This window comes from Uloborus diversus, chromosome 1 (genome assembly GCF_026930045.1).
Source record: "Uloborus diversus isolate 005 chromosome 1, Udiv.v.3.1, whole genome shotgun sequence".
Taxonomy (NCBI): Eukaryota; Metazoa; Arthropoda; class Arachnida; order Araneae; family Uloboridae; genus Uloborus; species Uloborus diversus.
The window spans coordinates 230,474,712-230,492,194 of record NC_072731.1 but is presented as its reverse complement, the minus strand read 5'-3'; the positions used below and the strand labels follow the sequence as shown (position 1 = coordinate 230,492,194).

At 32.0% G+C, this 17,483-nt stretch overlaps 1 protein-coding gene across 2 annotated transcripts in view; it reads right to left on the bottom strand.

Annotated features, from left to right (window-relative positions):
* Positions 1-16,820, bottom strand: part of LOC129234204 (dynamin-like) — a 70,351-nt gene extending 53,531 nt beyond the window's left edge. For both annotated transcript variants that reach the window (XM_054868123.1, XM_054868125.1), the window contains exons 1-7: positions 16,604-16,820; positions 15,538-15,611; positions 14,831-14,980; positions 8,734-8,937; positions 7,204-7,302; positions 6,436-6,544; positions 2,430-2,624 (exon numbers count right to left, since the gene is read on the bottom strand). In XM_054868123.1, coding sequence (XP_054724098.1) covers positions 2,430-2,624; positions 6,436-6,544; positions 7,204-7,302; positions 8,734-8,937; positions 14,831-14,980; positions 15,538-15,611; positions 16,604-16,767 — 995 coding nt within the window. In that variant the 5' untranslated portion in view covers positions 16,768-16,820. The remainder of the gene's footprint in view (positions 1-2,429; positions 2,625-6,435; positions 6,545-7,203; positions 7,303-8,733; positions 8,938-14,830; positions 14,981-15,537; positions 15,612-16,603) is intronic.
* Between the last annotated feature and the right edge of the window lie 663 nt (positions 16,821-17,483).

The window sequence follows — 17,483 nt, the reverse complement described above, 5'->3', positions numbered from 1 at the left end:
AAATTTACATCCTCAAATTACTCTTCATTTTCTTATATTATTATTACAATATGTAGATTTCAGGGGTCTGGCCAGAGCAAATTTGGGTCCGTTATCGGACCCTTCACAAAAATCCAATCAACCAAAACGGACCTTTCACAAAAATCCAATCAACCAAAACGGACCTTTCACAAAATCCCGATCAACCAAAACGGACCCACAAAATTCTGATAAATAAAAACGGATCTTTCACAAATTGTTTATTGAAAGAGCAAATCTCAGATTAAAATAATACAGCATATTTCCTGTATAAAAACGATAATGGTTGGAACTAGAGGAATCAACTTATACAAAATCAGCTAATTTCGCAAAAGAAAAAAAAATCGGCACTCTTGTGATGCTCCTGCAAGCCATAAATAATTACTACGGCCAAATAAATATAATGCCTGTTGTTGGTTTCTTTGAAAGAAATTAACAGCTGAAAGTCAGTTTGGTTTATAATTTTGCTTGTTTGTTTTATGCAGCGGTGTTGTTGTAAACTTCTTTGAAAAAGCGTCAACATTCTCTGAATAGGCGTAGTAAACACTTTTCTCCCCACTCATGATTTAATAATCAATAATATACAGCGAAATGAACTTAGAACTGCAAAGGGTAGTAGGGGGGAGGGGGGGATGTGATCGCTTCAGATAGAGTTACCAAATTCAAATTAATCACCACTTAGCGTCAGCGTCTAGCGGTGCGATGTTTAACTGTTTATCCGAGAAAGTTATATGGGTTTGGTTTTTCGATGCTAAAAAGGATAATTAACTTAAAATAAACTCTTTTATTTACCTTTTTTTTCTATAGATGCCTACATTTTGAAAAACGAAATCTTTTTACATCCGATATGAGAATCATATTTCATTCTTTTTTCAAGCTAACTTCGCTTTATTAGGATGCAAATAAATGAAAAGGATTCTTTATTTTTGTAACAAAGCTTATTTCAGGTTTTTAAAGCGGAATTCCATTTTCTTTTATGAGTCAATAATTAAAATGCTGAATCGATCGTTTATTTTTTATTTTATTTATTTATTATTATTATTTTTGCTTCAACTGTGTCCAGATATTAATGATATGTTTATCATAGGGCTCTAAAATGCAATTCTAAAATAATTTTATCCAAAATATTTATTTTACAGGCCGTTTTTATACTTTTGATTCCTTCACTTTTGAGTATTGCAATCTCTTTGCATCCGCTATGGGAATCTGATTTTTCGCATTTTCGATGTTTAGTAAGCTTAGTTAAGAAGTAAACAAAAAAATATTTTTTTATTTTTGTAAAAATCATGGAATTTATAAGTTTTAAACGAAACTCTGTGCTCTTAAACAGTGTCTTGGGTTAAAAATTTAAATGCTGAACCCCTGACTGAATTTTTTTTTCTTACAGTTGTTTTAAATACTATACAAATAAAATTTCTAGTATAATTTAACATGATGTAGAATGGTAGATAAATATTGATACTTGAGGGGTGCCCATCTCCCAGTGAGCGATGCCTCCCCCCCCCAAATACTAGAAAAGCACTAAAGAATGATATTCTCAACAGAAAAGAGGGAAAACACTCAACTTTAAGTGTCAATGATGCAGTTTCCACCACTCAAGAGTCTAAACTTTCGTTTTTGCAAAAAAAAAAAAAAATTTTTTTTGCAAAATTATTTGATTTTTTACAAAAGTATTTGATTTTTCACAAAATTATTTGATTTTTCACAAAAAATGGACCCTGTGAAAAATTCTGGACAGACCCTTGGACTTAAAATTAAGGTTTCTTTCATTACTTATATCTAATATTTCATTTTACATTTTTTATCAATTTTTAATGGAGTTAATTTAGCATTAGCTATTTTACTCATTTTTCTTCTTTACACAGATGTATGATTCAGAAATAAAAAATATGCATTAGTCGGTGCACAATCATAAGACACTTTCTTTCTTTCTTTATTTTTCTGACCAATGTTTAATATTAAATTAGGCACTTTTAATAGGAATTACAATTGTTACATTGCTAATATATTTATGAACATAAAACAAAAAGGAATATTACATTACTTTGTTACATTAATCATGGATTAATACATCATAAAAATACAGTACATAACTTATGGTTATTTTTAATAAAAAATAAACAAAATTACTATGGTTAATAATTTTTATATTGAAAAAACGGTAGTTGAAAAAATAAATGTCAAAAATATCAAAATATCATGGTATTTTCAAAATACATATCGGACACATATATTGGACATATGATATATATTGACTAATCAGTGAACCCCGTACAATCAGAATGAAATGCATAAAAAATCATAAATGAGATTACTAGGTTAAAAAAATTACATTACCTCTTGTACCCAATAATTATTTTCATTCATAATAGCAATAACTCGCAGTTTTGTAAAAAAAAATGTATACTTACTGCAACATTGCTTTGGTTTTGCGAGATGGATCATCTGGATGAAAATGTTTGTATTCTTCTACATCTTTCTCCATGGCAAGCATTTGGCGCTGTAACTTGTCCCTTAGAGCTGGCAAGGTGTCTCTTATATGATTGGTTAATTGCTGATTTAAAACATGTTGTAAATGAGGAGTTCCCATACGGTCAGCCATATGTCTAGAACATTGAAAGAATATTTTATAAATGAATTTAGCAAAAGATAAAACAATCAATATTTATATTGTGGAGTTATTAAGTTTTTAAGAAGCACATACTATTTGCTTTGGTGTGTATGTTAACAATTTCAAGAAAGTGAAAAGTAACAAACACTAAATCAACTATGGGCAAGAATTTAATTTTATCAAATTCTACGAAAAGTGATGCAATTTTAAAATGACCCAATAACCAATTCCATAAAAATTCTAAAGATTGAAAATGCATATTTATATTCAAAAAATAAAAACCGTCAGCTGCTAACAAAAGGTTATCGGTTTCGGCTTTATGCACACAAGTAATGATGTGGATTGGGTAAATACCCAGTGAGCAGGTAGATATCTTTAGGGTATTTACCCGAGATCTGGGTAACTACCCAAAGACTCTGTACTTAAAAAAAAAAGTCAAAGGTGAATGGTTGGTAAAATTTTATCTAACTGTGAACAAGGGAGGATCCAGAAGTTATTGTAAATAGGGTCAAGTTTTAAGGGATGAAAAACAAAGTATCATTTGAACTTTCTTCAAAATATAGGATATGATGCATATCAATTAATATATTTTATGACATTATAGCAAATTACCTGTATAAGTTGTCGGCACCATGCTAAACTAATGAATGAGAAAAATCTCTTTTTTCAAATTCGATGTTTACTGTAGTACTCAAAAATTGCTACTGGTTTTAACTAATTCAAATGATAGTTTTTTTACTCTTAAAGTTATCTATAAAAAATAAAACATTGAAAATAACTAAACACGTCAGGTGGAAAAAAATTACATTCAGTTTTGGCTTCCTGAAAAGCACCAATTTTCATTTGTTAGTTGTTTGTTACATGTTATTTGTTACATGTTTTGGAGATTGCATTGTAAAATGAACTCATTGAGAGCATGCCTTTAAACAGCAAGTTTAACTTTTTTTTGTGCCCTTTAAATTTTCAAGCCAAATTTGAGCATAACCTTTCCATGGCATTATTTCATTTTTCAAATTGAATATCTTTATTTTTTCTTCAAGTAGTTCTGCAAGGTTAATCACTACTTAAGCTTTTAGTTTCAACAAAACTTATAGGCTAATCCTTGATTTTATTCAAGCTCATATACCAACATCAAATTGCAAGATTCATCTTCTCGATAGCATTGGTGGTTTCATCAGATACAAAAATAAAAGACAGATTTCAGTACTTCTGCTATCAGTTCCATTCAATTTTCATTTTTGTTGTTTTACTTACAAAAATTGCAGTTTTAAAAGCACTGTTAAAGGCTCTTCAATATAGTATCTCCAGCGTCAAAGCAAAACTTAAATAAACGAATAGGTTTCTTCATTTGCTACTACACTAGCAAAGCTGAGTCTTCATGTTCCGTCAGGTTCTCACCATTTTGATGATCTCGCAATGCAATACTTTGCTTACCACACAATATTATAATTTATTATATATATATATATATATATAATGTTCATTCTCTCATAAATCGAGTTCGCTGGAGTACGCTAAAGAAATAACCCAGCGGCCCCTGTGAATTGTGGAAAGGCCCAAAAACAGACACCTTACAAGATTAAGTAAAACGTGAGAAATTTTAATTACATATACTAATTTTTCAAAACCAAAACTTAATAAAATAATGATGGAAAAAAATAACAAAAAATGTTTCATCACAGAAGGGTCAGTTGACCCTTTGACCCTCCCCTGAATACACCCTTGATTATAAAATAATAGGTAGAACTGAAACAAACACAACGTTGCCACTCTAGTCTGGGGGGGGGGGGGAACTCCCTGTATGAATGTGCAGCATTACAATCACTGTGCAGCGAAGTTTGATATTGTATAAGAACTAGGAACTTTAAAAGCCAAGTAGTTTCATCACAGAAAAATAAAAAATAAATAAATAATTAAAAATAAAGGGTAGAGTAAAGAATTAATTAAAACTGAAATACTTTGGTGACTAAAAATTTAAATTGAATTTATAAATTAAAAAATACATATTAATGTAAAAAATGCAAATTTTTTTTGACAAATATGATGACTCTCATATGAAATTTACACAAAGTTCAAAAAATATTCCAACAGAGAACAGGCGGGGAGGGGGGGGGGCTGGACAGTTCTATTATTTGAGCTATCAAAGGGCAGATCAATTGCCCCTCCCCCCAGATTTTAGAAACAAAGTGCATTTTGCATGTATTTTATTGTTTTTCCACATAAAATGCATTGAGTGCCCCTTACCCCCCCCCCATAAAAAAAAAGAAACTGAAATTAGAGATGTCCGGGGTGGTGGGGTAGGCAATTTTCCACATTTAAAATTTTTTCCTGGGTATGGGGGGTGGGAAGGGGTTGATTGTGAGAAATAATACTGAAAGCAAAAGAAAGAACATGTTTTTATAGGAAGTTTGTGGAAAGGGAAGTATTTTTGGTACGCTCTCCTCTGGAAATAGTCATGGATGCCAAATAAAACTTTAAACAATTGTTGCTTTTATGATTGACGTTTTGATTTTTTAAAAGTGCAAAATTAACATTTGATTTGAAATACTACACATTTGGTTATTGATTTTTGTAACTTCAACTGACTTTCCAGTCATGAGTTTCATTTTTGGTTGCATCAAGTTAATTTGCAAGGCTACTTTTGCAAGGCTACAAGGCAAGAGTAAAACAAATCCAAGGCTTTGGATTTGTTTTACTCTTTTTCTTTACCCTATACCTTCTTTTGCTGCTCTAAAGCTTCATGATCATGACTTCTCATACATATTTAGTATACTGAAGTAAATTTTTCAAAATTGTAATATTTAAGACTCTACTATAAAAGCGTACAGTCTCGTATTCTTTTTCCAAGAAAACTTCTGAGTGGACTTCTGCAGATTCTGAACACAAGTAGATGAGATAAGCTTCCTCAATCTAACAATCACAAATAGCATTGTTTCTATTTCTAGCAGGGCTTTGGAGTAGCGATAAGACAGGCTCAGCCTTGCCCCGAGAGCCTAAGCTCCAAGCGTGCTCGGGCATAAGAACTTAAAAAAGGTTTTTGGCTCCGGCTTATGGTAACATATTTAATCATCAATCTCCATACAAATACTTTTTCTATTGCAAATGGATTCTTTTCTTTTTAATTTTACTTCGCTCTAGAGTAAAACTGCATGAAACTCAAACCATGGGAAAAAAATAGGATATTTGAATTAATATTTGCTTCACATGAAAAGTGAAAAAATTAAAACAAAAAATTAATTAACAGTCATTTATAACATTTGTTTGCAATTACTGTAACAAGATATAATATACTAATTCATTTGAAATACAGCATTTTCAGAAATTTTTTTAATAAAATGATCTTTATTATTAGACAGATTTATTAAAAATGTTTTGACCCAATCGCTGTTGCAGTATAAGAACCCATACTTAGTTGACGTAAAATAAAACAACAGCTGAGAAACCATGTCGGACTCTAGTGGGTTTGGTTTTGAGAGTTTTTGACTTGGGCTGGCTTGGATTTGGACACTACACAATATTCCAAAAATGAGAACAAACTCATCTCTACTGTGGAGTGGGAGGAAAACTGACCAACATGTATGAAATTAAAAAATTGTTGGAAAGGTTCATATTTAAAATTTTTTTTTTACTCAATACATTTAATATACATGCAATATGAAATTATCCACTATTTTGTGAGAATAGAGTACACGGAAAAATAAATACACTGGTGTTTTACCTCATTACACATAGTAAAAGTATTAAAATAGTGTAGAAAATCAACAAAGCTTTTTTTTTTTAATTCAAAGGTTTGTAATGATTGATACCTGTAACTGGGATGACTGAGAAAAAATTTCCGCTCTGCTTCTAATGCAACTTTTATGTCCTTTCTACCTTCAATATCTCTTTGACTTCGATTTACGACTCCAATATAACCTAAATTAAGGGTGCACAATTAGTAGCAGCAAATCATCAGCAGCATGAAAAACATGAAATACAGTGCAGATTTGTTGAAAAATACGCATTTTTAGGCCTCATAGCGAGCCTCTTTTGCATTTTATCCTTAAACTATTGCCTGGTGACATCTGAGGTCATCAAAAACAACTTTAACAGCAATTTTACATCACTATTTTTTTCCTTTTATTCAAATAATAGTTTGTTCAAACAATAGAAGGGACTGAAAACAAGATTGCTTGTCAAAATGCTACATATGTGATATCAGTCTTTTCGAAGCTCAACCAGTATAGAGGAACTTCCAATGCAAAGCTTTTGAATTGAAAATATGAGCATTTGACATTGAAAATTTAACGGTTCTAAAAATCAGCTTTAAAAACTTTTTTTCAAATTCTAATTCTGAGAACAATTGTATTAGAAATCCAATCAACATTACATTGTATATTTAACCGAAAATTAATGCAATTTTACAAAAGCCCACTATTAAAAAAAAAAAAAAATCAAACAAAGATCAATGTCATTAAACACAGTAAATAACAAACTGAAATATCAGAAATTTTAAGTTTAGAAGAAGAAAAAAATTTTTTTTAAATATATTTTTTAATATTATTTGAAAAAAAAAACAAGCAAACACTTTTTACCTCTTCTTAAAGGTAATAATTTATTTTCCAAAATATCTCTTGCATCAGTTCCTTCATCCATCAGGTCTAGTTTTGTTATTACACCAATAGTACGCAACCCTTAAAAAGAAACAAAAATTATCACTTCATGCAAGTTTTTTTGAAATACGTTTTTAGTAGTAATATTCAGTTCTAAAACTCAGACCTCTAAAAGCCTGAAATCCCACAATTTACACAATAGTTGGAGTAAACTTAACCTGGTAGCATTGTAATATTGTGATTAGGATCTACGTAGCCTTCATAATGCTGCCACGCTGGGTTTCTCCCAACTATAGTATGGTCCGTACAGTAAGGGACTATACCCAATTGATGGGCTTGCCCCACGTAGAAAACTACCATAAGATATAATTTGATTTGAGCATTAAATTATGGAAAATTTCTGCCATTGTATAGTTATTGATGAGACCAAAGCTTGGCTTATTATAAAATAATATGAACAAAAGAAATGTTCCTCAATATTATTGCTCATAAATTGCAGTACATCTTACATTATAGCAACTAGTGCCAGGAAAAGCAATAAATAGATGTGGAAGAATTACATAACATTATTTAATGACCTAACATCAAAACAACATGGGTTATGTGAAATGAAAAATCGGAAAATTGAATATGTGAAATGAAAAATTGAAACAACATGGGTTATGATTCACTCATTCTATGTTTAGTTGAAATCAGCGGTGCAAGTGGGCTCAAGCAAAATTTTCTGAAGAATGTGAAATTTTCGGAAACTATGAAGAAGCTCGACCCTCTCCCCCCCCCCCCTCTAAAAACTCTTCAAATATGCATACAGAAAACATAGGAAAAAAAAGTTTTTTCTTTTTACATTATTTTTCAGTTTTAGAATGTTTTGTCAGCCCAAAATTTTCGGAAACGGCAACACAAAATTTTCAGATTACAAACACCCTTGGTTGAGATACAAAAATGTATTATTAAATTTAGATAATGGCTAAGTGTATAAAAAAAAGGACACAAGCCATTAAGATACTATGATGAACTTATTAAATTTTATAAATACTTAAGTACAAATTTAAAGATGCAAAGTTTAAAAATTATTTGAAAAAGCTACAGAAGACCATCAAGCAGTTAGCTGCTGATTAAGCAGTTGAAGATGCTACCGCTGATGGTGATGATACATTTAACGAACATCTTTTTCATCTTCTCAGGGGCGCCCACCTGGGGGAAGGGGGGTCATAGTGCAGACTGCATCATTGAAATTTTAAGGGGGATGTTTTGAGGGGTATTTTTCTCATTTGGAAGGGGGGGAGGTTCGTGATATTTAGGGGGCTGCGCCCTTGCTCTTAGAACAGGTAGCCACCCCTGATATTCTAAAATACTTTTCTATGACAACTTAGGTTACACTTTGTTAAAATTGTTCTGATCCAAAAAAAAAAAAAAAGCATTATTTTTTACAAATACTCAGCTCTTATTCATAGGTGTAAAAACAATAAAGATTATTGATACTTTAACACAAAATTTTATACAAGTATTTACCTTCAGGATCAACTTCTTTTGCAAGTTTCAGAGCATCTGATGTAGCTAAATCTTGATTTGCAGCAGTCACAGCCAAAATCAGGCATGTTTCTCTTTTAATATAAGTTAACAGCATGTCTCGAATTTGTGTTTCTATATCTGGTGGTTGATCTCCAACTGGCACTCGCGTCATTCCAGGTAAATCAATAAGAGTAAGATTTAAAACTAAAATTGAAAATAATAATTGTATTGAAAAAATATGTCATAAGATGAATTTAAATTTGGAAAAGAAATCAAGTTTAATAAATTATATTTCCAAAAGTAGATACATAAAATCTACAAAAGTAAATAGGGATTAAAAACAAATTGTATACATGAAGTAGAGGGAAAATATTGAGCAAAAAAAAAAATTATCATTAATAATTGAGGTGGTCAGATTAGCCGTGTTGGATGCTAGTTAAAATTATGATTACAGTGAAAAACCAACATTAATAAAGCGCAAATTCTCAAGAAAATACAGCATATGGCTATTTCAAGCCTACAGTGGAGAATTTGTCCAGAACTTTTCTCAGAGTCTGTTTTTTATGAAAAATCACATAACTTTGGGAAAAATTAACTAATTTTGCAAAAATTAATTAAAGGGGTCATGCAAAGTATTGATATTAATTTGAATTTTTTTTCTTTAAATATTCTAATTTTGTGACTATGTAAATCACCATCATTATAAATTTCTAGATTATTCAGTTTAAGATTTATTTGAATTACCGTATTTTCCTTGAGTAGGGGCGTGCACCACCAGAGGGGGGGGAGGGAGACCCATTGGCCCAGGCCTGAAGGGGGCTCGAGAATTGCAAAATGAGGGGCGAAATATGTGTAAAGACGCAAGGATAAATAATCCCAAATGATATTATCTGTGACAGCGTAAAATTTGCAGGTCCTAAACTGGCCGGAAGGAAAAAAAACCTTTGCATAATCTGCAGCTGCATATAATCCCTGGCTGAAACAATGGCAAAAATATGAAGTTACTTTGATTTGACATAAGTAATAATTTTTAAGGTAGGGGTTGTACCTCGGACATATGTGTACCTTGGACCTAGGCTGGTTATAGCTCTGCTTATTAAAATATTTGAATAGCAACATGTGTAGTTAAAGTATTTGCCACTAGACGTCTCATTGCATACCTTTCTGTTTTGTTGAAAGCTCATCTGATGGAAGTATTATTAAAAAAAGAAATACACCATTCAAAAGTAAGTTTTTCCAGATACTTTTACAGACCCCGAAGTGGTTTTTTGAGGGGAAAAAGTAGGAAATAAGGATACAAAAATTAAAAAAGTAGGAAAAGTAGGAAAAAATCGCTTAAAAAAGAAGGAAAAAATAGGAAGAGATAGGACTACACACACGTCCAGACGACTGACAATCATTAGTATGGAAAATAAACTAGTGGAAACAAAGATAGTAATTGCAAAAATATGAAAATAAAATCTAAACAAAGAAACACCTTTCACCAATACAGTAATAAAATTTTTAAGTGTGAAAGAATAACATGGAATGTAACGTTCTATTTTGGTTCAATAAAACCATTTTTCTTAAAGATTTGTTTTGTCAAAAACGAAAACATTCCTTCGAGAGCATCCATTTATCATTTAAAAATACTATCACTTTCAGCTCCTGTTATCATAAACTATGATACAAAAGCAAAGCAAATATTAAATTAGTTTTAGTCAAAAATAATCAGCAGTTGACATGCATTCTTGCATAATCAGAGGCAGATGTTTGAATTTGAAAAAAAAAAAAAAAGGGAAAACGACTGAAAATACAGAACTAAAATAAATGTGTTCTTAAATATGGGGCATAAAATTTATAACAAAATAATTAAACTAAATAAATAACGAAATAAGTCAACTAAAGGGTTTGTACTATGTTATGTATTTTTAGCATTCAACATACATTTTTGTTTCAGGCACGTCATTTATGGGGGTCAATTTCTCCCTTCCTGGCTTTGGAAAATTAATGCTTAGCTCTACATGTTTGTGCGGTTTTTTTTTTTTGTTTGCAGATAAAATTTGCATTCAGTATACATCCTTCGCTAGCCACCTCCGGGGGGGGGGGGGGGGGGTCGGGGGAGGGAATCAAAGTGATGAGTCAGTTCTAATTTTAATCAAGCAATAAAAACGAATATTGTTTTAATGGTTTGATGATTTTTACCTCCTTCTTGTTCCAAAATTTTTTGGCACGAAAATATAGGGAAATATCCATGCATGGTAAACATAACATTTTTATCAAAGACAAAGATCATTTACTAATGTTTCTATGTACATAAAAGGGAAGGCAAATAGTTTATCTCAATCCTCACCATACAAAAAAAAATATTCATTCGGAAATTGTTCACGAAATTGAGAGTGAGGGGGGGAATCACTTAGCATCAATTGCCTGCATATATCTCTTTCTCCCCCCTCCCTTTGATCAGGCGCAATAAGTACAATAACTTACAGTAGATACGCCGCATCGGTATAGTTGCCGCACCCCGAAAAGAGTTAAGAGTCTGTCAAAAAAACTTTAAATGCTCAGAAATGTCGCATTGCCAGAAACACAGCACATAAAAATGATGAGAAACTCCTCGATATTGATGATATATCAGAGTAGAAAGTACCCATTAAAAAGAAAAAAAATACATATTAATTTGTAGCTCTATCTCCCAACTTTTAAAAATGAGAAGAAATAAAAACAAAATATTGCATTTAAATTCATTTCCGATTTTGTTCTCCAAAAATCGGGAACGTTTTGCCCATCCAGGTTTTGCCGCTTTATTTATTTATTTATTTTTTTTTTTTTTTTTGCAAATACACTCTTTGCAAGGAAAGAAAATGAAATTTTATAATCATGTTTACGATTTAGAATGAACAATAATCATATTTATGTACGAAAAAAGTTTCCGCAATTATTTTTGAAGTGGTTCGTTTTTGCGAATTTCTGTTAGATGTCGCTTTAATGTTGTACTAACATCAATAAAATATGTACAGTATACAAGTTTTTCAGTTTTTGTTTCCTTATGTCCTTTTAAGGTTTTACATTGCCTTTCTGTTTAAATAGAGCTCCATTTCACTTGTAATCATACAAAAAGTTGGCGAATAGGAAATTCGGTTTTTCCCGCATTTTTTGAACAGTCGGCCGTTTACTTTAATTAAAGCTTCTAATTGATGAGTAAATAATATATAATTGCATCAGAATGTGCCAGTATCTATTTTTTTTTAGTTTCGTTAATACAGTAGGACTGAAGTCAGGGCGATAAAAAGAAAAGTCGATCATAAACGCCGCAACGGCAAAAAAAAAGTCACTTACGAAAATTTAACTTTTAAACACACAAACACCGCGGCGTTCCTTCAAGAAATCACTACAGTCTAGTCATTCAATGAAAAGCTAAGGAACCGCTTGTTCCTTTTACTTTTCAAAATCAAAACATGCAGAAAATTATCGGCGCGGCATTGTAAAAATAAGAATCAATGCACAATTAGAAGTGCTATACTAAAGAAAGAAAAAGTAGGAAAAAAAAGGAAAAAGTAGGAAAATAAGGAGAGAGCTCTAAAAAGTAGGAAAAAGTAGGAAAAATAGGAACTCTTCGGGGTCTGCTTTTATGTATTTTTATTATGAAACAAATATTGTTTATTCTGAAATGAAGGTCATGCATTATACAGTATTGTTCTAGCTATAACACCATGTGCTTGAAACAAAGTTAGTCCTAACTGTAACATGATGGTCAGCTATTTTGTTTTTTATAACCAAGTGGTGTACCTCGAACCTAATACAAGTGGTGTATCTTGGACTGGTCCTAGGTACACACTTCTGCATAGTTATTACAGCTCCTAAGATTACATGTTCTCCAGTTTGTTGGAATAGTTGGACGAGCATTCCCACTGGCCTTAATATTATCAAATATACTTAATTGCTTTAAGGTCACTGGCTTACATATACTGAATGAAAATATTTCTCAAGATTTTAATTTCCTCTTATCAAATGTCACGAATCTCACAATGCAAAAGTAACAAGAAAATAACACACAGAATAATTTTACTGGTGTGTCAACATCAGAAGCTAGTATTTCTTTGCTAAGTCTCGTCACTCCTGAAGAAATAAGGCCATATCCAAAGGCACTACCGCTAAAAGAAAGTCTTGTATTTTGACTGACACACCCGAGAAAGAGAATCTTGAAATAGAAAAGTAAAGCAAACTAATACAGTAAAACCTCCTACCAAGCCAGGTAAAAGAAAACTTTATTATTCCTCACAGTGAATCTGAGAATATCAAAGATTTATATGAGGATACCGATATTTCAGATCATCATTTTAATGAGCTAGAAGATCCAGATAACGTCAATATTCAGATTAGTGTTTTTTTTATTGGTGAAATTCTCTGGCAAGAAAACTATTAAATATTTTCTTGCAGAGATTATTTCTATTGCTGATGATGAATATGAAGTGTAATATCTGAAAAAAGATCCAAACTGTCAGAACTTCACCAGAGAAGATCCTACCCTTTATGAAGTTGACAAAAAAGATATATATTTAAGCTACCACACCCACTACTAACTGGTAGATCTAAAAGGCAGCTCGCGAAGTTAATATTTGGAATTGACTTATCCGATTACAATCTTGGTCAGAAATACGTGTAGCTTAAAAAAATAATCTTTAGTATGGTTTTCAGAAGCTCGAGCGTCTTGTCATTTTATTAAAAAAGTGAACCATAATAAGATCTAAATTTTTATTTATCTTTGAAACAAATAAAAAATGTATTTCTAAAATTATGTGTGATTTACTGATTGATAAATAGTGATGTTCTTACTGAAAATCACGTTTTCTTTACTTGTTAATCATTGGTCTAAGGTACACCATGCCAAGACCCAAGGTACACCACCGGTGGTGTACCTCAGTACTAATTGCATTCTTCTGTTTTTTCTTAAAAATGTAATTGAAATAAGTTAAATAAATTTTTACGAAATTTATATGTTGTGCAAAAAATCATAAAGTTTTAAACTAAAGATATTTGTATCTGGATTTGGCAAATAATTATGAAATTAAAAGTTCAAAAGTGAAAATAGGTCCGAGGTACCCCACCTTCCCCTATAATCAAAATTAATCTAAAAAATGATTTCTTCCTGAAAATGTTATTATAGTACGCTAATCACTTAAAGTCGAGGAAAAAGAGCAATATGGTCTAGTCTAGTGCAAATGGAGAATGCCTTTTCCACTGTGGTGTTGTTTCTTTTATGCAGCTTGAATCACTGCGTAAGAGGAATATTCAAGCTATGTAAAATAAACAACCCTACAGCCTAAAAAATGGTCTCTATTGGTGAATCCAGCGGCGTAGCTACAGATTCTGCCGCCCAGGGTGGTTCCTCAATTTTCTTGAGAAAATGTTAATCAGTAATGTAAACAGTCAAAAGTATTACAGATGAAAAAAAGTTCATGGCTTCATCAAAAATTTCAAAATTTAGTTATACAAATGTTTAGTAAATTGGCAAGGAGGGTTAGGGTTTCTTCCCAATTTTATTTTCAAAGTTGAAGTCAGTTTCAGTCCTTCTTTGATGATGTTAAAGGTGCCTCGAATCCTCAAGGAAAATTTCCAAAATTGAAGTGTTAAAAATGCAATTTTAGGCATGAGGAAAACAGGGGCTTCCTCCCAAAGTATTTTCAAAATTGAAGTCAATTGTATGCTATCCTTGGTGCTGCTAAGAGAAAGGGAAAAGTTCGCAGACTCGATATCCAAGTCTCAAAAACGCAACCTGTAGGATATTTTTCGGGGTGTTAAAGGGTGGACAAATCTAACCAAAAAATGGAAAGTCAGGCGGTTCTTCCTTAGAAATTTTTGAAAATGACATCCAAAAAAGGCTACTTTAGGCAGAAAGCATAACATTCAAAACCATGGTGTTGAGAAAAGAACAATCAGCTAATCCGCGGATAATATGGTAACTATATATGAAATTTTCTGTACACTTTAAAGCCTAAGAAAAGTAAAACAATAGTTTAAGTGCATACTTTGTACTTATTTTTTGCGAGCTTAAACTTTTTTTAATAATAATTCCTAATAATGGTTATAAAATTATGAAGAACTAAATTGAATTTACCATTTGGAGAATATACTCGTAAATTAATTGGTGCATTAGAGATTCCCTTATTGGACCCTGTCATTTTATCAGTTTCGTCTTCAATTTCTTTTCGTATGGCTTCAAAATCTGTGAATTTCTTTCCTCTGACGTGTAAAAACTCTCCATATTCTGGAAAATAAATAAATAAACATTTACATACAAATACATTGATTGTACACATTTACCATATGATATTAATTAAGAATAAATAACATAACAATCACAAATGCAGTCAAAAGTACGCTTTATTGATCAGGCAATAAATCAGGGTCTGACTACATTCGATTGCCAAAAATCTGCTGTTTATTTTCATTCCTATTTTTAGCATTAGGAGATAAATATATAGCATTTTTAAAGAAACTAAGTAGTGTTACTAAAAAAGACTCAAGTATTACTCATAATAAAAAAAAAAAAAAAAACACACACACACACAACATGTAAAGATAAAAGTATTATGCAATGATATAAAACAAAAATGCTGTGAACATTTAAGGATTAAAAAAATACAAGGAAAAAAAATGTGGCAAGGGGCACTTAAATTAATGATTTCTTTTGGAAAACAATTCTGTTTAAGCCATCAATTTAAATTAAAAGATTAAAACTATGGTATGAATAGGAAGAAAATTTGATTGTAATGAGCAATACAATTTCATTTACTCATGCATCCTAGAGAACAACATTATTACCAGATGGTGAATTGATTAACTGCAAAACCAATGGACGTCTTGTTACAATACCAGAGCCTCTGGGCAAAAAATCTCTAAAATAGAAAAAGAACAGTTTAAAAGTCATGATATTAAACATTTGAAAAATATTTCTAACTTTAATGGAAAAAATGCAGCAAAGCAAAAAAAAAAAAAAAAAAAAAAAGAGAATATTCAGAAACCAGGTTAAATTTTGTTGTTTGACTTGTGATTTACCACAAGTGAATGTTAAGTATGAAATACACTGCGATCTCAGTCTTTAAATAATGAGAAAAAATTGCAGAAACTTTCTCTTTAATAAATTTCATGCATGCTAGAAATTGAAGAAAAAATTGCACCAATGTTTTTATCACACAACAAAATTTTACTAAGGTTTTAGATTGTTAGTTGATGGATGAAAAAAAAAAAAAGCATGTATTACAGATTTATTAATGTATAACTGAAATTTAATTACTTCCTTCATCACAAAGCACATAATGCTCTAAAAATCAACTAAATGAATAAAATGGGGGAACAAGGCAATTAATAAGGTATCAGAAAAAAAAAAAAAAAACCCCAGTCCCAACCATTGCAGCTATGAGATGATTTATTAAAAAGCGGGCTGAAAACAAAATGTTAAGAACTCAGCAAAGTTGACTTTATTAACAGTGACTTAATAAACGGTTTTTGTCCAATTTGTAACTAACTCATGAAACAATTTCGTCTGACTTGAAGAAATGATTGCAGAATTTTTTTTTCTTTGTAGTTCGATTATTAAACTAGTTTATGAGTTGGTTTTGCTCATCATATAATCTATATCATTATCATAATTTAGTTGAAAAAACAAACAAAACAATTTAAAGGTTAAAAGGACTGATCGTTAATCAAAACACCTGACTGAGCGCTTGCCAGAAATGAACCAATAAGCACTTTCTCAAATCGATAAACCAATATACTTCAGTTATTACAGAGGAAAAAAACACACCGAGTACAAATCTTTTAAAATATCGCATTAAAAAGGAACTGAAGTCAAGCGAAATACTGAAAAAATATTAATTAAACAACTTACTTGCCCACGAAATTTTCCAAAACACTACTTTTACCCGCACTTTGCCCTCCTATGACTGCTATTTGTGGTAAATCGAGAGACAAGGAAACTCCTAATTTTGTGAAAGCATCTTGTAGTCGATTTACAATTGGTATCAAATTTTCCATTCCAACGTTCCCCGTCATTTTTGCTATAGTTTTTTCGCAGCTCCCATTAGAAAAACGCAACCAACATTTGCTGAGCGCGGCCCCCTAACGCATCACTGCCGTTACAAGGAGGCGGAGAAAGATCAATGGTCACTCGGTGGTTGCTACGTAAAATGCAATACGCATGCGCCAACAGCAGTTTTTTATTATACAGAAGGGGTGCATTCGGAAACGCGGATCGGTCGCCTCGGTGCAACCGCAAGCGTTCGGAAACGCTTGCGGTGGAACCGGTGACGTCACTTAACCGCGTTCGGAAACACTGCGGTTGTTTTCTGGCGGTCGACTTGGTAGCAACCTGTGGCACCGCTGTCTGGAAGCGGTTAGCGAGATCACAAACGTCACAAAGTCTGTGTTGGCCAATCCGGTCGTGTTACATGTTTTGATCGTAACGCACGTGACTTGCCTATTATGAAAGTTACGCGTTGATTGGAGTTTCGTTTGCTGCTGAACTAGAACTACCGCGGTTTAACCACGTGCGTTCGGAAACACAGCTGTTCTACCGGAATTCCTAGAGAAATTCCAAATACGTCATAACCACACCGGACTAACCACGCGGTGTAACCGGTGGATCGTTTCCGAACGCAACCATGCACTTTGTTTTGGAAATTTCATTCTTGTCATAGGCCAAGTTATGACAAACCTGCCCAAGAGATTCAGATACGAGCACACTCACATAAAAAATTGCGACTCTGCTT